The sequence below is a fragment of the Gigantopelta aegis genome, unplaced genomic scaffold (genome assembly GCF_016097555.1).
Source record: "Gigantopelta aegis isolate Gae_Host unplaced genomic scaffold, Gae_host_genome ctg2991_pilon_pilon:::debris, whole genome shotgun sequence".
Lineage (NCBI taxonomy): Eukaryota > Metazoa > Mollusca > Gastropoda > Neomphalida > Peltospiridae > Gigantopelta > Gigantopelta aegis.
The window spans coordinates 26338-52419 of NW_024533132.1; the positions used below are offsets into that span (position 1 = coordinate 26338).

Here is a 26082-nt window from a genome sequence, read left to right on the forward strand (position 1 = left end):
TTATTAATTCAATTATCTTCATGGGTATTACTACCTTTTAGTTTAGATGCATTTAATGAACAATTAGTTGTTTACTTTTGTTGTTACATTGTTTACTTTATTATGTGTGGAATACTATTTGATATTTAATAGGCTATAAGGGAGATTAGTGTGGTTTTGTTTGTGTGAGGGGTTTTTTCTTCAAAAATGTTTTTTGTTTGTTTGTTTGTTGTTTTTGGGTGTGTGTGTGTGTATGGGGGGGGGGGGGGGGTTGTCATAATATGTATTTGGTTACCAAAATCAACTTGTGGCACTTTGCTGATGCAGAATGATTATGATTGTAAATTAATTCTATTAAAAATGTTACGGATATTTTCCATTGGCTTTGTTTGTTTGTTTTGTTTAGCGACACCACTAGAACACATTATTGATTTATTGATCATAGGCTGTTGGATGTCAGATATTTGGTAACTTTTACCTATAGTCTTAGAGAGAAAACCCGCTACATTTTTCCAGTAGTAGCAAGGGATATTGTGTATGCACGTATCTCACAAACAAGATAAAACATACTACGGCCTTTTATATACCAGTCGTGTTGCATATGCTGGATCGCTAAATAACTCAATTGGTCCACCGGCGGGGATCGATCCCAGACCGACAGCGCATCAAACAAGCACTTTACCACTGGGCTACGTCCTGCCCCTTATTACGGATACTACATTGAATCAGAGGTTCTGTAAAACCACCATGCCATTTTAAAAGCACATCAAATTGAAATGTTTGTTTACTACTTATAATGGATTAAAAGACAATAATGCTATAAGAATCGGTGAAAAAGTGCAATATTTTAGTTTTTAAAAAATACATGTTTCTAGGAATGTGTGTGTGTGTGTGTGTGTGTGTGTGTGTGTGTGTGTGTGTGTGTGTGTGTTAGACAGGATAGGTCAATTTTCATTTTTTTTTTTTTTTTATATCTTTTTGTTTATTTATATTTATTATTTTAAAATCTAACTTCACCCAAACGGGTCCAGATAAAATATTTGCAATCTTTTCACCTACATATTAATGAAAATAATAAAATAAATAAATAATACAGCCTCAAAACAGGGTCGGCCATATTGTTTTTGGGTCTTACTGTAACTTCACGTTAAATTCATAATTTTTAGGTAAATGATATGATATATATATCTAAATATGATATATATATATATATTAAAACCATTCATTTGGGAATGTTATACTTGTGCCTAAAACTTTAAATTGTCAACACTATGATGGTAGCAATGATACTGAGTGAAAATTAGTTTTAACTTGTTTGAAGACTCTCGTAAAAAAAGTACTTATTGTCCAGTCCATTTCTCAGTAAATACATAAAGGAAAGTATATTATAACTCTGAGCAGGGGGGTGGGGGGGGGGGGGGCATGCCTTCTCTCGGCCGTTTGATTGTTGCCTTTGAAAGACACGTTTCGAATCGCTTGCTATTGATTCGGACCTGACAGGGGGCAAGGGGTGGGGCAACTGCCCCCCTAGTGCTGAATCAAAACTTCAAATTCGGGCAAAAATCATAGACATATTTGGGCCAAATGTGATAACCTGAGACCTTTTTACCATGTTTGTCTATCATTCTACCCTCAACTCAATATTAGTTGTAATCCGTGTAAAAATGCGTAATGATTCGTTAGCAGTCATATATGGCTGTTTGGTTGTAATATGATTATGAATAAATGTTGATATGTATATTCAGGCACTTTCGTTTAATTCGGGCACCCCCCCCCCCCCCCCCCCCCAACAAAAATGGGAGCCCGTACGCCAATGAGAGCTGAAACCCTACGACGTCACGCGTCGCACCATAGCCGCCATCTGACTGGTAGAACATTTTAAAAGTAAACATTGAAATTTTGTATTTGTTTGAATGGATTGAACACTTCAAAATAAAAGTTTAAATAATACATTAATTTTAGTTAGCAAAACATGTCTTTAAAGGGATTTTCCTGAGTTTGCTGCAATTTATAAGATATTATCGACTAACAGAGACGTTTTAACGATTGTAATTACATATCATATTTTAGTGGCTGTGTTCTAATATTTGTACTAGATTATATTTTATTTTGTTTCCTAAAATATTGTGGGTGTTTTTTCGAGCGCACCAAATTGTTTGAAAACAAAATCCAGTTTGGGATTCTAACAAATATTAAGACGAAAAGAAACACACTGAATGTACAGACACTGATATTCTAAACAAGAACATATAAATTTATGTAATGTAAATGTAAATTTAATGGTAAACATATTTTATTAGTCAGAAACATCTTACAACGCAACAAACTCAAAAGACACACAGTTACACAGTGTTAAATACCATACATCGCGGACAACGTTAGACGTCAAGAAGTTTGTTTTTCTTTAACAACACAACTGGAGCACATTGATTAATTAATCATCGGCTATTGGATGTCAAATATTTGGTAATTCTGACACGTAGTCAGTCACCAGAGGAAACCCGCTACATTTTTCCTAATCAGGTCAGATCAGAGTGTTTAACGTGCACATTCAGAGCAAGCTGTTGTAGGGCACGCCTGTCATGGGCACAGGTGCCGGCTTTAGCCGGCTCCTCCGTCCAGGTTCTAATGCTGCAAGGACTCTTTTATATGCACCATCCCACAGGCAGGGTAGCACATACCACGACCTTTGATATACCAGTCGTGGTGCATTGGTTGGAACAAGAAATAGTCCAATGGGTCCACTGACCAAGATCGATCCCAAACCGACCGCGCGCCAAGTGAACGCATTACCACTGGGCTACGTCCCGTCCCTAGTGGTTAATAATAAATATATTATAGAAAGAGAATACTCTACTAACGCTCAGTTGTCTTCAGTGTGGTCAAACCAAAGATGTCAAACATTATTATTAGTAGTAGTATTATTATTATTTTATTACATGTATTTTTTTTTTCAGTTCAGATTATTTGTTGTCCCCAGAAACGGTGATGTCAGGGTTGGGGAGCTCTAAACATTACCTTACAATGTCAGTCCACAGTCAAAAGAGGAACAACACTTTTTTAAATTGTCATTTTCTATATCGTTAATTATATATTACACGACACACGCGCACGCACACATACACACACACACATATACATACATACATACATACATATATATATATATATATATATATATATATATATATATATATATATATATATATATATATATATATATATGTGTGTGTGTGTGTGTGTGTGTGTGTGTGTGTGTGTGTGTGTAGAGATAGAGAGAGAGAGAGGGAGAGACAGAGGGAGACAGATAGAGAGACAGAAACAGAGAGAGAGAGAGAGAGAGAGAGAGAGAGAGAGAGAGAGAGAGAGAGAGAGAGAGACGCACATTCATCCACTAATTATCATAATGCATTGTTACACAAGTATGTAAAATAGTGCAGTACTCTATGACGGCTATGTTATTACACTGGATATACACATTTTACATACATTTACATGTACATGATTCAAAACAATTATTAATGTTGTTGGGAGGGGGCTGAAAATATTGACACTTTTTTTTAAACAATCAGCTTTTGCACATTTGTCAACTTCATATCTTGTATATAATTCATTATTTAAATGTTCGAAATTTTCCAAATATTTTTCACTTTACATATAAATAAAATATTTAGAATACAGAAGTAAAACATCCACTCCACCATCTGTGATAGTTTTTTTTTAAATTATTATTGTAGACCAAATACTATTAGTTATGCACTTAACAATAATTGTTTTATCACCAACCTCGTTTCGTAATCAATGATTAATGCTGACGCTAATGGGTGGATGGTGGTGGTGGTGGTGGTGGTGGTGTGTGTGTGTGTGGGGGGGGGGGTCAGTAGAATGTGATGGCAAACAATCAGTCACTGAACCATTTAACACGTGCCTACATCCAGTAGAGGTTCAGACTCGTCTGTCGGCAAATGCGAAAGATCCAACAGCAAGAAGATTGCCATTGTGTGCGGCAAACGACTTTCCGAAGGATCCTAGCTAATGGTGTAGCATAAGGTATGATAATCTGTTTTCTCCTTTTCTGTTATCTAACTAATGATGTTCCAATGAAGGAGTATAATTAAAGCTTAATCAACATCAAACCCAATGTAAAAATGTAGCGAGAGGACTGCCATTGTAGAGAAACGAATTTCGGACGAATCCTAGTTAAATGAGCAGCATGAAAGTGTGGATATCGTTTTTGTATTTTGTTGTTTTGGGGGGTGATTTGTCTTTCTTTTTTTTCTTCTTTTTTTTTCGACGGATTGGATGTGGGGGTGGTGGTGGAAGACGTTCCTAGTGATGTTCCAATGATCGATTATAAATGTAAATGATGTCATTATTATGAAATGTAAATGATCTCATTATTATAAAATATAAATGATACCATTATTAAACAGTAAAAATGATGACATGTATAAATAATGCCATTATTATAAAATGTAAATAATGCAATTATCATAAAATGTAAATGCTATTATTATGAAATGTAAATGATGCCATTATTATAAAATGTAAAAAAAAATGCAATTATTGTAAAATGTAAATGATGTCATTATTATGAAGTTTTAATTATGTCATTATTATAAAATGTAAATGTGATGTTTAGAAAAACAATTCGTTTGGAAATAAATATGTGAAATCAAATACTTTGTATGTATTAAAGGGTCATCCCAGTGTTATTTATATGTATAATAATAATATAGTAATGTGTGTATGTAATGAAGGGACATCCCGATGTTATTTATACTGGGGGGTTGAGGGTCATTCCAGGTTATTATTATATAATGTTTGTATGTAATAAAGGGACATCCCGATGTTATTTATATTGGGGGTGGAAGGTCATTCCAGGTTAGTATATAATGTTTGCATGTAATAAAGGGACATCCCAATGTTATTTATATCGGGGTGGGGGTGGGACATTCCAGGTATTCTCACGAATCATGTATAATTAGCGAAAGTCGTTTGTGAAGTGCATCAATTTCACAAAACATGCTACGTTTACGTTTACGACCAGCAGTTATATCGGATGTACGTCATTATATCATTACGGACGATGGGACTGTGTAAAACAAAAGAAAATGAAATATGTGTAGTCCAAACTATAGTAGTTGTACTGTTAGTTTTAACACGAACTTTAGTCGTAGATTTACGTTTAGGACTGGGCCTATACTGAACTATATAATGAATGAATGAATGAATGAATGAATGAATGAATGAATGAATAATAATAATAACAACAAAAATAGTGGCAATAATCACGAAGATGACGCCGATGATGATGATGATGATATTGAACAATCATACAAATATGTCAGACAACAAACAAAGGTACCTTTTAATCAATACAAACATTCTAAAATGTTCAATACAATAATGCAAAGTGATGTGATCGAGTCATGTTATGGTCAAACCATGAAAACCGTGTATGGGCTGTGTTAATTACAAAACCAGTATGGCGCTGATAAATCAACACAAAAGAAAACAAACATATTACATCACATTTGCGTATTTTAAAACGACAACCACGAACGCTATGGTTAGTAAAATGGGATATGCTTCCTTCAGAACAGAACTGTATTACACACAGGCCGTTAGGCAACGGCATATGTGGACATAACTCGAAAACAAAAGCTATGGAGACAGCATAAAAATAATGTGTGGAATTCTGGTAAACAAATCAAAATTGAACTGACTATCAATACAAAGCGAAACACATATATTTGGAAACATTATCACAGACGTTACTAAAAACAAAAACAAACAGACAAATACAGACGCGTCTAGCTCTGTCCGGTGCTAGTTTTAATTTAGTAAACTAGTCTGGTTGTGGCAGTCCTCTATCACGATGCAAGAGGGACGGAATCTCCAGTAAAGGATCTTCTCGAGAGTGGCTGTCCTCCCATAGATGAGGCACTCGATAGAGATTCATGAAATCAACCACTGATTTGTCAAATACATATTGGACTCTGTATTGTGCGGTCCTGATCACATATTACGGTTTTGTGGTTCAGATTTACTGTGCTTAAGACAGACGATTGTACAGATATGAATTCGCCTGCTCTCGTGGAAACCAATAATGATGGTTCCTTAGCTGAATCACGATAAGGAACAGCACATACAAAGCCTGAACACTGAATATAGTTATATGGTGTATTTTTGAAAGAAACAAAAAGTACCCTTTTTAAATATATATATATGTATAATGATGTAGATAAACATTCATTCTTTCATTCATTTATTCATTCGTTTCTTCGATGTATGTTTCCAACTTTAAATTACAACAGTGTCAAAACGTTATGCACTTCTTCTTCTTCTTCATTTTATCTCTTTCTTCTCCGCATCCTCTTTCGTTTTGTTGTTCTTCTTGTTCTGTATTTGTCATCTTCTCCATCAGTTTTGACATAAGTTGAAAAGTCTGGCTGAGATATTGTCTTCACTACACATGTTGTCTATCATAATATCTTTGAAGATACCTTGGGCCTCACTCGACGATTGAGGAGCTGTACTCGTAACTGTGGAATCAGTGCCGTAGCAGCCAAGGTGAGCAGATCTATAGGAAACCATATTTATTTTTATTATTATTATCTCTCTCTCTCTCTCTCTCTCTCTCTCTCTCTCTCTCTCTCTCTCTCTCTCTCTCTCTCTCTCTCTCTCTCTCTCTCTCTCTCTCTCTCTCTCTCTCTCTCTCTCTCTCTCTCTCTCTCTCTCTCTCTCTCTATATATATATATATATATATATATATATATATATATAATACCAACAATGTGTTTGTGCATCTGAGCAACAGCGATGATGCGCGGTCGGTCTAGGATTTATCCCTGTTGGTGGGCCCATTGGGTTATCTCTCGTTCCAGCCAGTGCACCACAACTGGTATATCAAAGGCCGTGGTATGTGTTATCCTGTCTGGCCTCTCTCAATATTTGTGTGTCCTTATCCATATGTCCGTCGCCATATAACCGTAAATATAATGTGTTACGTGCGTGGTTAAATAAAACATTTCCTTCCTTCCCAATCCCATTGCCACTAAACCGAGTGCCTGGGGCCCATTTCACTAAACGTCGTGGGCTGAATTTACAAAGCCCGTTTATGACTTACACGCGTATAACTACATACATTTACAATGCTTAAACACCTGCATTTAAGGAAAACAGTCTTCGTAAATACGGCCTCGTGAGATTACGACTCCGACTAGCAGTTATGCGTGTCATACATTTACACGTGTTTGGCATCTGTTTCACGCAGAACATTACATCATTACAGAAGATGGAACATTTTACAGGGACATTCCTGAGTTTGCTGCATTGTAAGATGTTTCCGACTAATACAATATTTCTACGATTAAACTTACATGTTAAATATATTTTCTTGTTTAGAATATCAGTGTCTGTATATTCAATGCATTTCTAGTCGTCTTAATATTTGTAAGAAACCCAAATTGGATTTTGTCTTCTAATAATTCCGTACGTACGAAAAAAAATAATTAGGAAATAAAATTAAATTTAACCTAGTACAAATATTAGAACGATCAGAAACACGTTTAATATACAGCCACTAATATTTTATGCAGAAAAAAATATATTTGATATGTAATTACAATCTTTAAAAAAGTCTCTGTTAGTCGATAACATCTTAAAACTCAGGAATGTCCCTTTAAGGATAACATAAACTGAAATATGAGTATTTCAAACTGTATTAGTTTTACTATTAGTAGTAATAAAAATTGTGGTTTAGTCGTAGATTTACGCTTACGTGCAAAAGTAGGCTTACGATGTTTGTGTGAAACTGGGTCCTGGGCTTCGTTCCACGAAGCGATCTTAGCGCTAAGATCACCAAGGTAGTTAGGCAATTAACATGGTCAGTAACATTATAATTTATGTATAGGCACTGACCCAAGTTATCACTTGCAACACATTGTTTGAGGTTAAATCTATAAGCAGGATAGGTCGGGACGTAGCCCAGTGGGAAAACGCTCGCTTGATGCGCGGTCGTTCTAGGATCGATCCTCGTCGGGCTATTGGATTATTTCTCGCTCTAACCAGTGCATCACGACTGATATACCAAAGACCGTGGTATGTGCTATCATGTCTGTGGGATGGTGCATATAAAAGATCCCTTGCTACTAATGCCAAAAATGTAGCGGTTTTCATCTCTATGACTGTGTCAAAATGGCCACATGTTTGACATCTAATAGCCGATGATTAATGTGCTCTAGTGATGTCGTGAAACAAAACAAACTTTCTATAAGCAGGATACGTTGTATCTGTTAGCGTGGAATATGTACTGTTGCAGAACTGGAAAACAAGCTCGTGGGTGTTCTTTTCCCCTTCCCCCAATTTTAACCGGACACCTTGACTTTTTTATACTATAATGTAACGAAATAATAATAATGATAATAAAAAGAATATGCTTGTGTACTCCCTAACAACCCACAAACACGTACACTATACACTTCTGCAGAGGAAACTCGCACAAATTTCGTCACTATTCAAGGGAGTTAACTCATGATTGCTTTAGCCAAAACGCAAACATTTTCCATAAAATTGCATCATTTAAATTAGAAGTACTTTCATTTTATTATTCATAATATTCATTTCCGTACACCTGAAGTGGTTCTGGTCATTCAGGTTTTCGTCTGAGAAGTAATGGTTATCAAGACAAGCTCTAGTTATTTCCCCGTTTAAACATCACAGACTTTAGCTTCTTTCTTTTATAACCTTATCCATATGTGTTGCAGGCTTGTAGATTAACTAAACTTAGTGTCCATTTTCAAGAGCTAAAACTAGGGACTGCGCCTTTAAAGGGACATTCCTGAGTTTGCTGCAATTTTTAAGATGTTATCGATTAACAGAGACTTTTTAACGATTGTAATTACATAGCAAATATATTTCTTTCTGCATAAAATATTAGTGGCTTTATATTAAACGTGTTTCTGATCGTTCTAATATTTGTACTAGGTTAAATTTCATTTTATTTCCTAAAAAATATTTTTTCTTACGTACGAAATTATTTGAAGACAAAATCCAGTCTGGGCTTCTTACAAATATTAAGAAGACCAGAAACACAATGAATATACAGAAACTGATATTCTAAACAAGAAAATATATTTAATATGCAAGTTTAATCATAGAAATGTTTTATTATTTGGAAACATCTTACACGGTAGCAAACTCGGGAATGTCCCTTTAATATATTCACATGTAAATATTATTATTTTTGCTAATTTTTTTCAGCATCAACAGTAAAACATCACTGCTTTGTGTACTTCGCTGCAGATGAAGATAAATAACAATAAGCTGTAAGCAACTCTATTAAACACTAAACGCAGAATAAAGATGTTTAAGCAGTATCAACATAAACTGTCTTTTTGTGTTTGTTCGTCCAGTACTAGTGCATCACAAAAGGTATATCAAATGCCTTCTTGTGTACTGTCATGTCTATGGAGGGTACATATAACATATCCCTTGCTGCCTTATTAATTGGAATAAGATAGATTTTCTTGTGTTTTGTAATTGTCATACACACTAACAGAGAAAAACAACAACATACGAGAGAGAGAGAGAGAGAGAGAGAGAGAGAGAGAGAGAGAGAGAGAGAGAGAGAGAGAGAGAGAGAGAGAGAGAGAGAGAGAGAGAGAGAGAGAGAGAGAGAGAGAGACAGACAGACAGACAGGCAGACACACAGAGAGAGAGAGAGAGAGAATGGGGGGGGGGGGCAGGCTAGCATATGGTAATTTTATTAATTTAGTAAATGCTTTTGTTTGGGTTTTTGGTTTGGGATGGGTGCGTTTCAGATCAAGGTCTACGTTTAAATACATTAATACTTTAATGTATGTGTGGTTTGTGTGTGTGTCTATGCATATATGTGTACAACGCCCTTAGAAGATAGGTGGATGGTAAACAAGTCATTCAGTATGTTGTGATCTGACTATTGGACATTTTGAATTAGTGCAATCGATTAGTAAAATGCATCTTGAAATATCCAAAAATATCACAAATGCAACAAAACAAATAATTAAAAATATATTTAAAAAACAACAAAAAACAACAAAAATCAAACTCGTGTCATAACGAATGTATTGCTGTTTAAAATAATATTAATTAAAACAAAACTTGGGTTATTCTGCTATAGTGTTATTGAAACCAGGAACAGCGTGGCTGCTACTCCACAACCTAAAACACAAGAAAACAAATATAATTAAAGTCCTCATCATATATATAATATACATACATATATACCCAACAGCTTTTTTGTTATGTTCTGTTTTCATTTTCCGTGTATAAAAGACAACTTTTTTAATTTTATCATGTACTTTGATTTCAACTTATTTTCGTGCTTATATCCAATTAAGGTTCAAGCACGCTGTCCTGGGCACACACCTCAGCTATGTGGGCTGTCTGTTCAGGACAGTGGGATAGTGGTTAGTTGTTAATGGTTAGTGAGAGATATGAGGGTGTAGTTGTCTTACACCTACCCATTGAGTCGTTAAAACTCGCTTAGGGTGGGAGCCGGTACCAGGCTGCGAACCCTATAACTACCAACCTTGTTTCCGATGGCATAACCATGACACCGTCGAGACCTGTTGAATTTTATGAAGTCTCTTGGTGTTGTTTTTATAGTAATATAGTCATCGTAATGTTAAAACTATGTTTCCATTCTAGGGATTTTATGAATATTATGTAATCACAAAAACTATCATCTCCAAGAAACGGTTGAGACTAAATTTGATTATGACTGTTTTTAAATAATAATATGCATAATGAGTAGTAAGGAAACGAATAATAGACGACCATGTCAGAAGAAAGGAAGGAAATATGCACTCAAAACATTTTATTTTCGGTTATATGGCGTTGGACATATGGTTAAGGACCACACAGATATTGAGAGAGAAAACCCGCTGTCACCACTTCATGGGCTACTCTTTTTCGATTCGCAACAAGGAATTTTTTTTATATGCACTATCCCACAGACATGATAGTACATACCACGGCCTATGTTACACCAGTTGTGGAGCACTGGCTGGAACGAGAAATAGCCCAATGGGCCCACCGACAGGAATCGATCCTAGATCGATCGCGCATCAGGCGAGCGCTGTACCACTGAGCTACGTCCCTCCCCACCATATGAGATGAAATGTTTTGTTAATACCTAGCGACATGATTGTCATAAATATAACATGTTAATTTTGGCATTAACTCATTTCGAATCCAGGACATTTGCCCCCCAGGACATTTGCCCCCCCCCCCAGTCCAAAAATGGATAGGTGGACATTTGCCCCCCAGTCGAAATGATGGCTAGGACATTTGCCCCCCAGTAGAAATGTTGGCTTGGACATTTGCCCCCCCCCCCCCCAGTAGAAATGTTGGCTAGGACATTTGCCCCCCAGTATAAAAATTGGTTTAATTAACAACTTAAATTACTGTGTTTACCAAGTTTTTAATTAACCCTAACTCTAACCCCTAACCCTAACCCTAACCCTAACCACAACCATAACCCCTAACCCCTAACCCTAACCCATACCCATGTGCTTTCTAATGTGCTTTTTCAACATGTGCTCAAAATGAAAATAAAGTTGTTCACAATATTTAATGTTTTTGTTTCATTTTATCAATATAGTAGATATCAACTGGGGGGCAAATGTCCTAGCCAACATTTCTACTGGGGGGCAAATGTCCTAGCCAACATTTCTACTGGGGGGCAAATGTCCTAGCCATCATTTCGACTGAGGGGTAAATGTCCACCTATCCATTTTTGAACTGGGGGGCAAATGTCCTGGGGGGCAAATGTCCGTATCCCACTCATTTCACATGAACCATTCACCTGAGGTGTGAGGGTAGTAGGGTCGTAGGGTCGAACCGCCAAAGCGGACCCATAGCCAGTGCTGTTCATTATGTGGGAAAGTGCATACAAAATACCTTGCGGGTTTGCTCTGAAGACTACATGCCATTATTACGAAATGTTTGACATCCAAATGCCGATGATTAATTAATCAATGTACACTAGTGATGTTTTAAACAAAACACCTTGACCTTAGTACATGGACTGTTCGTGTATATTGTACTAAAGCCATCACCCTATGTTATAACCCCCGCCACCTCCAACACCGCCTCCACCACCACCACCACCACCACCACCACCATGGACTCAACGGACACATTTTGTTCATTCGAAAGTTTATTTTGTTTAACACCATGCAAACCTAAAGGGTGATGATTAAACAATGTGCTGGGGTGTAGATTTCGTGAGGTGATCGATGAGCCAGTATGAAATTGGGTTCAACATGTCACTGACTTTAGTTATTAGACTGTGGAATTGTTTTTCCCTAACACATATTCGAGTCAAACACATTTCTACAATAGCACTAAAGTTACCTAATTTGCACAATCAGTGTGTTTCTGACTTAAAGGATTGTAAGGAGATGGGATTGCACTCTTCTATAAACTTCAACCAGGAACGGTAAGTCCACTACAAAGACTTCTATTTCAGTGAGCTCCATGGTCTAGTGGATACGTTGCTGGACAATCAAGCTGACGACAATGGTTCAAACCCCTTCAAAACTGGCTCACACATTCATTCATCTTTCTCATCTATCCTCTGTCTGTCATTGTCATTATCTTAATATAAAAAAAACCAACTTTCCAATTTCTCCCACGATTTCAATCTGTTTCGACCCTTTCTGTCAGTTTCCTCCAACTCTCTCTCTCTCTCTCTCTCTCTCTCTCTCTCTCTCTCTCTCTCTCTCTCTCTCTCTCTCTCTCTCTCTCTTCTGAGTTGTCCACACCATCGCCTACCTCTCTCAACTTCCTCCACGGGTGCAGACTCTGCGTATTTCCATGCATCCACCTGGCGTCCTCGTCCTCTGCCGCTAATAAAGTTGGTCTGACCCACGGCACTAACTGGCGACCGCCGGTATTAGAGGATCATAGTAGGTAGTTACAAGTGCCTCTTAACAATGCTAGAAGTAACTACTGAATACTCTCCGAAGTGGTCAGACTAAGCCCACAGGTAAAAGCTGCACGGATAGTAACACGAGATAAGCACCTGTCGTGGTTGGAAAGACAAGGACTGAGGAGTGGAGGTGGACAGGGAAAGAAGTTGAAAGATTGGAGGAGTTGCCAGATCGGGAAGAAATGAGATGGAATTCAAAGGAGTAAAAGGAAGCAGGACATTGGTATTAAAAAAAAACAAAAAAACAACAACAAACAAACAAACAACAAAACAACAAAACAAACAAAAACAAAATAAAAACAAACCCACAACCACACCCTTCTATTTCAGTAAATACTATACTATGTCCTGACAAGATAAGTGACGTGCTAGGTACATTACGCTGAGATATTGGATAGGTATTAGCACATACATTCATTTAAGTACTGTAGAATACTTTATTTTCGCGGGATCAAATTTTCGCGATTTAATGAAAATGGGTCAATTCGCGAACATTTATTTTCGTGAATCTCCCAACCCCCATCAATGAAAAAACGAAGTACAGATGTCAATAATTTTTTTTGTAAAACGGAACTTAGTTTTGCCGGTTGTTACGCTAATCTGTAGAACTAATCTTACATGTACACACGAGTGCTATACACATAAAACAATAGTTTTCCTGCTTTAACCAATCAAGACTTTATCGTTTACAAGTTAATAAGCTTACAGAAGGTGCTTACCGCATACAATTTGTCTTAATCCTTATAATTGTTATAAAAACAAAAACCGAAAACAAACGAAACGAAATTTGAAGGCACAAGCTACTAGTACTCAGTAACTTAAGTTTGATTGAAACAATATTTATTGCCGTCAAAATACTAGTTCAAAAACGGTTTGTGATTGGCTAACAGGCCAAAAATTAAAATAAAATTGTGAAACATCTGAACATAGCCCAGTCCGGATTTTTTCACTTCCACATTTTCAATATACTGTGATAATGCATGTTTACTTCCGTCGTTGAACACGTGTAGACTCTGTCCGATGAACTGATCGCTAGCACATGCGAAGGAAAACATTATAAAGCTTTTTAGTGTTAGTATTGTTTTATTATCGTGTATGTACTTACAATCGTGTTCTTGATTTAAAGTTTTAAACAGCTTTTGTGTTTTGTGGTTTGTTCTGTGACAGGAGGGAGCACCACTTTGTTACTACTAGCCTCGTACATCGGAAACTAATGTGGTATAGTTGAACGAGACTACATATATTTTTTAATTTTTTTGTCGGCCTTTATAAAAAGTTTATTTTCGCGTGGAATATATTTTCACGAATTTCATTCACACGCGAAAAACGCGAAAATAAATTCCACGCGAAAATAAAGTATTATACAGTATATATTTTGTGTCGGATATGTTCATGCATTTTATGGTTAAAAATGGACACAAATCATAGAGTGAAAATAATTATATTTCGTCTAAGGGCATACCTCACTTATAGCTCTTTCATCGGGAGAACTTTGCATCTCCCACATAAACCAACACACAGATCTTTGACCTTCTGTTTGTCCAAAACAGCGTTAGCTGAAAATATCGTCGACACACAGTAAGAAAAAAAAATATATATTTACGAAAAAGAAATAAAGTAAAAATCCCAACAACAATACTAATAAAAATAGTAAACATAATGCAAAGAACATAATAAACAGACAGACGTCGCCCGCCAGGTACAATCCATTTCCCCCTCCCTCCTCTCTATCGGTCGGTCTGCCTCCCGCTTATTTTTTTATATGTCTTTCCCTTATCTTTTTCTGTCTCTCCCTCCCTCTCTCTCTCTCTCTCTCTCTCTCTCTCCTCTCTCTCTCTCTCTCTCTCTCTCTCTCTCTCTCTCCCTCCGTCTCTCCCGCTCCGTCTCTCTCCCCCTCTCTGTCTCTCTCTCCCCCTATCTGTCTGTCTGTCTCTCTCTCTCTCTCTCTCTCTCTCTCTCTCTCTCTCCTCTCTCTCTCTCTCTCTCTCTCTCTCTCTCTCTCTCTCTCTCTCTCTATCTCTCTCTCTCTCTCTCATATCATTTTCTATATCTCTCTTCACCTCTCTTCCTAACTCCTCCTTCTCGCTCTGTTCCTAATTGATTAACCTGTGCAATGAGGTTATGGTTATAGTTAGTTTACCTCTTTTCAGCATGAAGACGTCTGAATCAGAACAGAAGTCAGCCAACAGACTTCCAACCTCTCTTTCCACGTGGTCCTTGTCCAACGCTCTTTTAGACACTATCCAGTCTTCCGAATGCTGGATCATGTCATTCTTGAAAACGAAAGTAGTAAGAGAAGAAAACTAAGAAAATGGTATCGCTACACCATTGCTACACGCATCCCATGTTTACGATGGCTGAAATGTATAGGTTGTCGTCGAAAGGAAGGAAATGTTTTATTTAACGACGCACTCAACACATTTTATTTTCGGTTATAGGGCGTCAGACATATGGTTAATGACCACACATATATTGAGAGAGGAAATCCCACAGACAGGACAGTACATACCACAGCCTTTGTTATATCAGTTGTGGAGCACTGGCTGGGACGAAATATAAAAAGCCCAATGGGTTCACCAACGGGGATCGATCCTAGGCCGATCGCGCATCAAGCGAACGCTTTACCAAAGGGCTACGTCCCGCCCCTATGTTGTCCCCAGAGTCAGTTCAAATATCCCCTCCTCCCAATCCCTACCCCCAAAAATAATAGTAACAAGTAAAACAATACGTATAATAATCAAATAAGAAGCCATCATTTTCATTGATGATAGTCAACTAATCAAATTTCCGTTACATTCATTACAATATAACGCCATCTCATTGGTTCAATTCTCGATGAACGTAACGATTATGTCATCAGGGAACGTCATATCTGATGACGTCATTTTGTATGGGCAAGTTGTCTTGAGCGTTATTGTTTATGGACCAAGAATAATTCAAAATAATGTATGAAGTTTGAGTGTTATTATAGCAAGTTGTCTTGAGCGTTATTGTTTATGGACCAAGAATAATTCAAAATACTGTATGAAGTTTGAGTGTTATTATAGCAAGTTGTCTTGAGCGTTATTGTTTATGGACCAAGAATAATTCAAAATAATGTATGAAGTTTAAGTGTTATTATAGCAAGTTGTCTTGAGCGTTATTGTTTATGGACCAAGAATAATTCAAAATAATGTATGAAGTTTGAGTGTTATTATAGCAAGTATGATTCAAATTTAATTATAAGTATCGTCTGTTATTTCTTTTACGTTCATCTGGTTATGAAAAACAAAAATCATTCGCAAACTTATGTGAGAACAGCTTCGCCGATTCACACAGTTTGCGGATGAGTTTTTGTTTCTTTGTTCATATCCCGATGAACGTAAAAGAAATAACAGACACTTCTTAATTGAAACAGTATTTCCTGATGTAATCCAATAGTGTGCGTTTGAACATTAGCACGACAATTACATTGTGTTTGTTTGGGGTGGGTTTTGTATGTGTGTTTGACTCGGAAGGATACAGTATTCATAATAGTAATACATTTCTACTTCATGAAACAATACATTACCCCACTGTCAATGATCCACTTCGCATCTTCGTACGTCTCTCTCTTTCCGAGCGGCTTCACCCAACATTCGCGTTTTACAGGGTCCTTCATGGCAACCAAGCGCTGAAAAACATAATAGATGGTTGTGAAATTAATCCAATTTCAATTTTTACTAATAATCTTGGCAACACACCACTTGAAAAGGGGTGCCTATCAAGTATCCTAGGCTAGAGACTACTTAAAGATGCAAACCCTAGTTTTAACCCCTAAAAGAATGGACACTAAGTTTAGCTAATTTACAAACCTGTAACTAATTTGGATAAAGTTACAATAGAGTGAAAAAAGAGTCTGTGATGTTAAAACGGGAAATATCCTTAACCATAGACTAGAACTCAAATCAATAAACCGTTACTTCTCAGACGCACGTGCGTTTTAAAAAATATGATAAATGCCATTTTTGGTATTAGAAACACCAGGATGACCAGAAACACTTCCGTTCTACGGACATGGATAATCTAAAGAATAAAACATGTGTAATGTTTGAGTTCAGTGATCATAAACGGCTCTAATAGTGAAAAATATGCTGTAGCGTTTAAAACCTAGAGTCCGCCCCTTAATGCCAAATTTGGCATTATTATAACCCAATGACAAGTTTATGAACATTAGTTTTCATTTTGTTTTGATAACTTAATATTAAACGTAACATTCATTCATTTCAACTTATTTTCGTCCTTATATCCAATTACGGTTCAAGCACGCTGTCCTGGGCACACATCTCAGCTATCTGGGATGTCTGTCCATGACAGTGAGTTAGGTGTTGGTTGGTCAGTGGTGTGTAAGAGAGAAGAGGGTCTAGTGGTCTTACAGCTATCCATTGTGTCGTTAAAACTCGCTCTGGGTTGGAGCCAGTACCTGGCTACGAACCCTGTACTTTACAACAGACGCCTAGGAAAAATGTAGCATTAGGAAAAATGTAGCGGGTTTCCTTTCAAGACTGCGAGTCAGAATTACCACATGTTTGTTATCCAATAGTTGATGATTAATTAATTAAAACAAACAAAACAAACTTTAACTAAACGGACACATACTTTGTACCCAGTATTACTGCTTCAGTGAAATTACAATGCAGCTGGAATATTTTATTAGTAGAATATTATTAGAATGTTTGGAATATACTATCGCTTAAGCCTTAAACGTGTTAAGTCTACTAGATGACAATTTAAATCTGAACGACAAAACCGTATTGCTGCAAAATGCAGAGTCGAATGCTTGTTTGGCAAAATAGTGGTCGATGCTCAATCGGAATGAATGAATGTCTAACGACAACACAGCACGAAAAATGCCTTGGCTATTGGGTGTCAAACTATGGTAAAGAATCTCCATCTAGTGTCTCGTCTATAGGAGGACAGCCATTTTCGAGGAGATCGTTTACTGGAATCCATTCCTCTTGCACAGCCAGACAGAGGACTGCCACCATGAGACTAGTTTTCGAAATCAAATCTAGCACCAGATAGTTGGTTTGTTTTGTTTACTGACACCACTAGATCATATTGGTTATTAATTATCGACTATTGGATGTCAATCATTTAGTAATTTGGACAAAACATCTTAAAGGGGAAACCCGCTACATTTTTCCATTAGCAGCAAGGGATATTTTATATGCACCATCCCGCAGACAGGATAGTACATACCTTGCTGCTAATCGGGAAGTGATGACAACGGGTTTCCTTCCTCAATATCTGTATGTGGTCCTTAACCGTATGTCCGACGCCATATAACCAAAAATAAAATGTGTAGAGTGCGTCATTAAATAAAACATTTCCTTCCTTCCTTCATTCGAGAGTATAAAGCATGTCTTGAGTTTCATAATAATCAAGCGGGTGGTCAAAATTCATAAACAGTATTTTTAATTTTCTGGGCAGTAGCTCATACTTACGTTTTCAAAGTCATGCTGGTTGACGGTTCGCTTGACGCACCTTTCTGGACGAGTCACAGGATCTGGTATGAGTATCATATTTCGTCGGTTGAGTCCTACAGATGCTCGAAGCCTGTCCCCGTTGTTGTTGGTTGTTATAAAATGCCACTGATTGAGAAATCATAAAGATTAACATATGTTGAACAGTCAGTAATATTACAGAAACGACCACGTCAGTGTCTATATATATATATATATATATATATATATATATTAATTTTGTTCTGCTCTCTCGTGTCTTTTTCTATGTATCTCTCTTATCTGTTTCTGTTTCTTTCTTTATCTCTTATCTTTATATCTTTATATATCTCTCTCTCTCTCTCTCTCTCTCTCTCTCTCTCTCTCTCTCTCTCTCTCTCTCTCTCTCTCTCTCTCTCTCTCTCTCTCTCTCTCTCTCTCTCTCTCTCTCTGTGTGTGTGTGTGTGTGTGTGTGTAAGTGTATGTGTATGTGCGTGTATGTGAGTGTGTGGGGGTGTGTATGTGTGTATTTATGTATGTGCGCCCACTCACACGTTTGTATGCGTGTGGACATGCATGCACGCGTTCGTGTGTGTGTTTGTCTGTCTTTATGTATGTGTATGTCTGTGTGAGTGCGTGTGTGTGTGCGAGCGTGTGTGGAATTTGCGCAAAAGACGACATACTTTCATATCATCTGAATCCGATGTCCCAGCATTGACAACGACCAGCAGACAAAACAAACCTAGCCACTTCATGATCAGTTTTCAAAAGATCTACAATAAACAAACAAACTACAGATAAATAAAATACAACAAAACAAAAACAAGTTGTTAATCTGAGCGGACCAGACGTAAATCGATTGTGTGTGAAGACCGGTGACAGCTGATACAAAGCATACAGTGCTGTCCGGTGAATCGGCGCACCTAAGCATTCAAGGACCATTTTCTATGTGATCACTGTGAAATACTTAATAAACTGTGTCTCTCACCAATGAAGCAGTGCATAATCTGAAATACACTACACATTGTTTTATATCTGTAGTAAATAAACATTTTAAAATGGTGCATAAATAATATATATATATATATATATATATATATATATATATATATATATATATATATATATATATATATATATATGGTGTGTGTGTGTGTGTGTTTTGTGTGTCTGTCTGTATGTGTGCGTGTGTGCGTGTGTGTGTGTGTGTGTCTGTGTGTTAATTATATGTATTATTATTGTATTGTTTTTTGACACGTGACAAGATGGTGGCAAGTTGACTTGAAACGTGCTCCCTAAAGTTTTGAAATGTTTATTTAGTTTAACTTAGTTGTGGGTTTTAATTACTGCTAGTTTATATCGTCGCTATTCACAAGATAAACCTATGGAAAACACTGGGCAAGCGAACAAACAGAAGGATGGTAAACAGAAAGAAGACAAACCACAATCGTAAAGAGACAACAGACAAGATGGCGTCAGTGGCTACCCCACTACCTGGTATGTCTAACCAAGTGTCACGGAACATGCTCTTAAATTTGTTTCGCCTGTGGCGATTTTAATTGTGTTAGAGGGCCGTGTGCAGTTTATTGCCCGTAGCCCAGATGGGCAACTTGTTACGTAAGACTTCTGTGCGACCGTCCTCGATCGGTACGCCTAATACACACCCTCAGCCAGGTGCGGAGGCCATGTGGCTAGTAGTTATGTAATATCTCCGGTAGTGCTGTTTATGGCCAGGAGATTGCTCGCGGTTGGCGACAGCCAGACTGACGATCAGAGAGAAATATACCGACTCTAGTAAATGTAGAATATGAGATGATACGTGAGGTACCGCCTTGTACCCCCAGGCAAAATCCTGATTTATAATAAATAGCTAGTGTTTTAGAGATATCGAGGAGAAACGGAAAAGGAAGCTTCCTGGGAACGTTAGTCCGTTTGGACTTTGGTAAATATCATTTCTGCTCTGTGTATAACCTTGATGTGATTCATGTGACTTTAAATATTTGATACTGTATTATACCAATATTCTTTAGACAGTGTCTTCGGTCATCTGACGAAGTAAATCGTAGACTTTTTGTTCTAACATTATATGAGTATTTGGTAATATAAAGCTTAGCCAGTCATCCTAGCGGACCTAGGTACACTGTAGGTTATTGTCTTTATTGTGATAAGTATTAATTCTGTGTTACAAGATTACTGAAAGAGTAGTTAAGGGTTAATTAAAAATTAACCCGTTAGAAATAGAGCTGTAATTCCTTTATTAATTAAGTTCCCCTGCAAGCGTTTCTAAATTATCACACGTTACTGAACGAGTAGTAAGGGTTAACTAAAAATTAACCAGTTAGGAATGGTGTTGTAATTCCTTTATTAATTAACTTCTCCGGGAAGCGTTTCTCAATTATCACACGTGTGGGTGTGGTGTAACGGTGAAGTGATTCGCATATTGTGTAACTAGACACCTAGAGATTAACTAATTAAGTGATCAGTTCTGGGTTGTCATTATTGCTGTTATTAATTTACTACTACGGCTGTACATTTGTCAGCGTAGATTAATACAGATTCCAAAGTGTATTGTGTTTTTGTTGTGTTTCTAGAGAACAAACGTGCTATAAAATATATACTTATATAAGATCGTATCTCTGATCATACCTAGAGACGAGCCATACTAGGATTTAACAGCCTGTTACAGAGAGATCTAATAGATATACAAGTAGGAGAAACATTTTGATAATCGTGTTTTATTCGGTTACGGGAATTATAGAATCCCCGTGACAGGAGTAGAAAATTGGGGCGCTCGTCCGGGATCTGAAACGGGACATGCATATTTAAAATAGTATTGTTTGTAAATGGGGGCTTTATAAATTAATTTTACAAATTAACCAGAAGTAGCACGTTGTTCACTAGAAATTTAATTAATAATAAGTGCGTCATATCTAAACATGGATAAGAATTTGCTGCATAGGCCTACGCTCAGTGTAGTGGAGATTAAGCGAGTATGTAAGGCCGAGTTAGTTGAAATCGCGGGTGAGCGAGAAATTGATTTAACATCAGCTAAAACCTTAGGAGATATAAGGACAATTATTATCCAGGAAGTTTTTGGTGATAGTCCTGTTATGGAAGACAGTGAGATTGTTCCAGAGATAGAAATAAATGAGTTAAGTGTGGAACAACAATTAGCTTTTAAAAAGCTTGAGTACGAAAGAGAAGAACGTGCATTAGATAGAGAGAGAGATAGAGAAGATAGAGAGAGAGATAGAGAAGATAGAGAGAGAGAGATAGAGAGAGAGAGAGAGAAAGAGAAGATAGAGAGAGAGAAAGAGAAGAGAGAGATAGAGAAGATAGACATAGAGATAGAGAAGATAGAGAGAGGGATAGAGAATTCCAGTTAGAAAAATTAAAAGTGGAACATGAGTTAAAGTTGAATACAGAAGAAGTCAGACGAGAAGCCGGAAATGGGTTTAACATGTCGGAGGCTTATAGATCAGTGCCTGTATTTGACGATCAGGAGGTAGATATGTTCTTTCAACTTTTTGAACGGGCCGCTAAGCAGCTAAATTGGCCGCAGTCTAAGTGGACATTGTTAGCCGTGTCTAAGTTTAAGGGGAAGGCTAGTATAGCTTATAATTCAATGAGTGATGAGCGAGCAAGTCAGTACGACCTGGTTAAGGCAGCGGTGTTGAGGGCGTATGAATTACGACCTGAGGATTATCGTTTACGGTATAGCGAGTTGAGAAAAACGCAGGGTCAGTCTTATAGTGAGTTTGTGGCTAAGAAGGCAGGGATGTTTGATAAATGGGTGGTGTCTCATCAGGTAGAGTCATATACCGAGTTACGGGAGTTGTTGATCTTACAGGACATTAAAAATGGATTACCAGTTAGCTTACGTATTCATTTAGAGGATCGTCATGTCAAAAAGATAGAGGAGGCAGGCATAGTGGCAGATGATTACGTGTTAATACACAAAGCTCAGGCAGTACCGGGTAGCTCTTTACAACAGGGTGATATGAAGAAATTTCAGCCAGGTTTTTCCCGGGAAAGTAACTATCGGGGAGAGTCATCTAGCTGGTCAGCTAGTCAGGCAAGGAATGTACCTGGCGGGCAAAGTAAGGATAGGCCTGCATTATCAGCCAATGCACGAACTTTTCGTCCACATTGCAGTTACTGTAAAAAGGATAACCATCTTATCGGAGACTGTTTTAAAAGGAAACGCGATAATGCGCAAGTGGTCGGTTTAGTGAGGTCAGCTCCGTTAGCGAGAGAGTTAATGGTTAGTCCCATGGCAGAGAAAGTAAACCCGTATGTGTCCACTGGTATGGTTTGTGATGTGAAACAAGAGTTGTGTCCTAAGGCAATATCAATCTATAGAGATACCGGGTGTAGTCAGAATTTGATCACGCAAGAGAGTTTAGCTGGTATTGAAAATTCATACATAGGACGTAGTTTGGCCTTAACCTCGGTTACTGCAGAAAAAATGGTTGTCCGGTTACATAAGGTTTTCTTGTGTTCGAAGTTTGTGACGGGACCAGTCGTTATGGGTGTTGTGAAGGACTTGCCTGTTGAAAACATAGGAGTTTTGTTGGGAAATGATTTGACTAGTCAATGTTGTCAGCCGCAATGTGGCCAATTGTTAATTGAAGACAGCCCTTTACCCATAGAAGAGTGTGAGGTTGATGAGACTAGATATCCTGCGTGTGTAATGACTAGGGCTATGGCCAGTAGGTTAGCACGAGACCCAGAGGATATTTGTGATTTGTCTGATACGTGTGTGAGCCATGAAATTGGAGTGGATGAGGTTATCAGTAAAATGGTAGATAAGTCAACTGACAAATTAAATGTGGTGGAACCTGTTGATCTCCCGCAGAGGGGAATTGAACCAGTTGTGTTTGATAGAGGGGATTCACCTTGTAATAGACAAGAGTTAGTTCTAGAGCAGGGGGCTGATCCAAGTTTGTTGGCAGTTCGCACTACCTTGTTAACTGTGGACAAGGGAGTATTAATAAATAAGAGAGTTAGAGATGGGAGGTTGCCGGCGACCGAACTAGCTAGGAAGCAATTCAGCCATGCTCAGAGCAAAATAAAATCAGAGTTTGATAGAAAGGCTAGGAAGCAACTGAGCCATGCTCAGAGCAAAATAAAATCAGTGTTTGATAGGAAGGCTAGGAGTCAGGAATTTAAACCAGGGGATAAGGTGCTGCTGTACCTTCCCATTAAACGGGGTTCTGTGCAGAACAGGTATTTCGGGCCCTATGTTGTGCTCAAACGAGTTAATGAGACAGGGTATGTGATAAACACTCCTGATAGGGTTAGGAAAAGTAGGTATTGTCACATCAATTTGCTAAAAGGTTATTTTGACAGACTGCCGATAGTTCCAGAGAGACCGGTCCAAATTGAGAGACACTCAATTTCCTGTGATGACGTCAAGACTGCAGAGGTCAAGTTGGCCAACGGCCAGATTCTGGCAGACTTGAACCTCCAGCGAGCAAAGTTGACTACGTTGAAACAAGACAATGTTTCCATTTGTCAGAACCTTCCAACGGTTACCAATACCTTAAGCCAAGATGTGCGCTTGGAACCCAACGCTACACCGCTTCGACAGCATGCCTATCAGAGAAAACCTGGAAAACGTGCGACGCTGAGAAAGAAGGAAACGAAGTTCCATTGGTCAGGTGAATGCGAGAAGTCATTCAACCGTCTTAAGCAGAGGCGCTACTCGTCTCCCGTGATGGCAGCACCAGACTACCGAATGCTGTTCAAGCTAGCTGTGGGTGCCAGTGACGTGGGTGCTGGAGCTGTGCTGTTCCAAGAAGACGAAGACGGACTGGACCATCCTAATGAAAGCCTCCAACCAGAGAGTTTTGAGATGGAGTCTTCCTCTGCAAGAATACCCAATTACCATTGGACATATCAAGGGCACATCCAATGCCTTGTCCCGAAGTTGAACGTTATGATAATGTGTTGACATTCTTTAATTCAGTTTTTTTATATATATTTTATTTGTATACTAGGGACTCGGAGACTCAGTGTGATTACTGGTAGTCACCTTATTATTACATGTGTTATAAATGCCCGTATGCGTCGGTTAACGCACCTTTTGTTTTAATGTAGTATATTTCCCTATTCCTGGAGTAGAGGAAATATCCCTTTTGAGGTGGGTGTGTGTCACGGAACATGCTCTTAAATTTGTTTCTCCTGTGGCGATTTTAATTGTGTTAGAGGGCCGTGTGCAGTTTATTGCCCGTAGCCCAGATGGGCAACTTGTTACGTAAGACTTCTGCGCGACCGTCCTCGATCGGTACGCCTAATACACACCCGCAGCCAGGTGCGGAGGCCATGTGGCTAGTAGTTACGTAATATCTCCGGTAGTGCTGTTTATGGCCAGGAGATTGCTCGCCAGACTGACGATCAGAGAGAAATATACCGACTCTAGTAAATGTAGAATATGAGATGATACGTGAGGTACCGCCTTGTACCCCCAGGCAAAATCCTGATTTATAATAAATAGCTAGTGTTTTAGAGATATCGAGGAGAAACGGAAAAGGAAGCTTCCTGTGAACGTTAGTCCGTTTGGACTTTGGTAAATATCATTTCTGCTCTGTGTATAACCTTGATGTGATTCATGTGACTTTAAATATTTGATACTGTATTATACCAATATTCTTTAGACAGTGTCTTCGGTCATCTGACGAAGTAAATCGTAGACTTTTTGTTCTAACATTATATTGAGTATTTGGTAATATAAAGCTTAGCCAGTCATCCTAGCGGACCTAGGTACACTGTAGGTTATTGTCTTTATTGTGATAAGTATTAATTCTGTGTTACAAGATTACTGAAAGAGTAGTTAAGGGTTAATTAAAAATTAACCCGTTAGGAATAGAGCTGTAAATTCCTTTATTAATTAAGTTCCCCTGCAAGCGTTTCTAAATTATCACACGTTACTGAACGAGTAGTAAGGGTTAACTAAAATTAACCAGTTAGGAATGGTGTTGTAATTCCTTTATTAATTAACTTCTCCGGGAAGCGTTTCTCAATTATCACACGTGTGGGTGTGGTGTAACGGTGGAGTGATTCGCATATTGTGTAACTAGACACCTAGAGATTAACTAATTAAGTGATCAGTTCTGGGTTGTCATTATTGCTGTTATTAATTTACTACTACGGCTGTACATTTGTCAGCGTAGATTAATACAGATTCCAAGGTGTATTGTGTTTTTGTTGTGTTTCTAGAGAACTAACGTGCTATAAATATATATACTTATATAAGATCGTATCTCTGATCATACCTAGAGACGAGCCATACTAGGGTTTAACAGCCTGTTACAGAGAGATCTAATAGATATACAAGTAGGAGAGACATTTTGATAATCGTGTTTTATTCGGTTACGGGAATTATAGAATCCCCGTGACACCAAGCTTCAATTAATCCTTTAGTATCTCGCTCACCTCAATATGGCAACCCGGCTTACCAACTTCAGCCTATGCTACTGGGTCAGCTACAGCAACCGCAACAGTACATCCCGCCATGGACAAAAAAGTTATTTGAAAAACTTCATGAAATATCAAATGCACTTGCTTCTATATCACAAAAGACTGATAAAATAGAAGGGATTGAAACACGTTTACAAACTATTGAGTTAAACGTAAACGACTTTAAAGCCAGTTGC

General features: G+C 37.9%; 1 protein-coding gene across 1 annotated transcript; it reads right to left on the bottom strand.

Moving 5' to 3' along the window:
- Positions 1 to 10072: 10072 nt before the first annotated feature.
- On the bottom strand, positions 10073 to 19211 carry LOC121391822. Its single transcript, XM_041523310.1, has 6 exons — positions 19108 to 19211; positions 18428 to 18574; positions 16513 to 16614; positions 15103 to 15235; positions 14425 to 14518; positions 10073 to 10186 (listed from the first exon to the last, which is right to left on the bottom strand). The coding sequence occupies exons 1-5, from the start codon at positions 19177 to 19179 to the stop codon at positions 14430 to 14432; spliced, it is 543 nt and encodes a 180-aa protein (XP_041379244.1). The 5' UTR covers positions 19180 to 19211; the 3' UTR covers positions 10073 to 10186; positions 14425 to 14429.
- Between the last annotated feature and the right edge of the window lie 6871 nt (positions 19212 to 26082).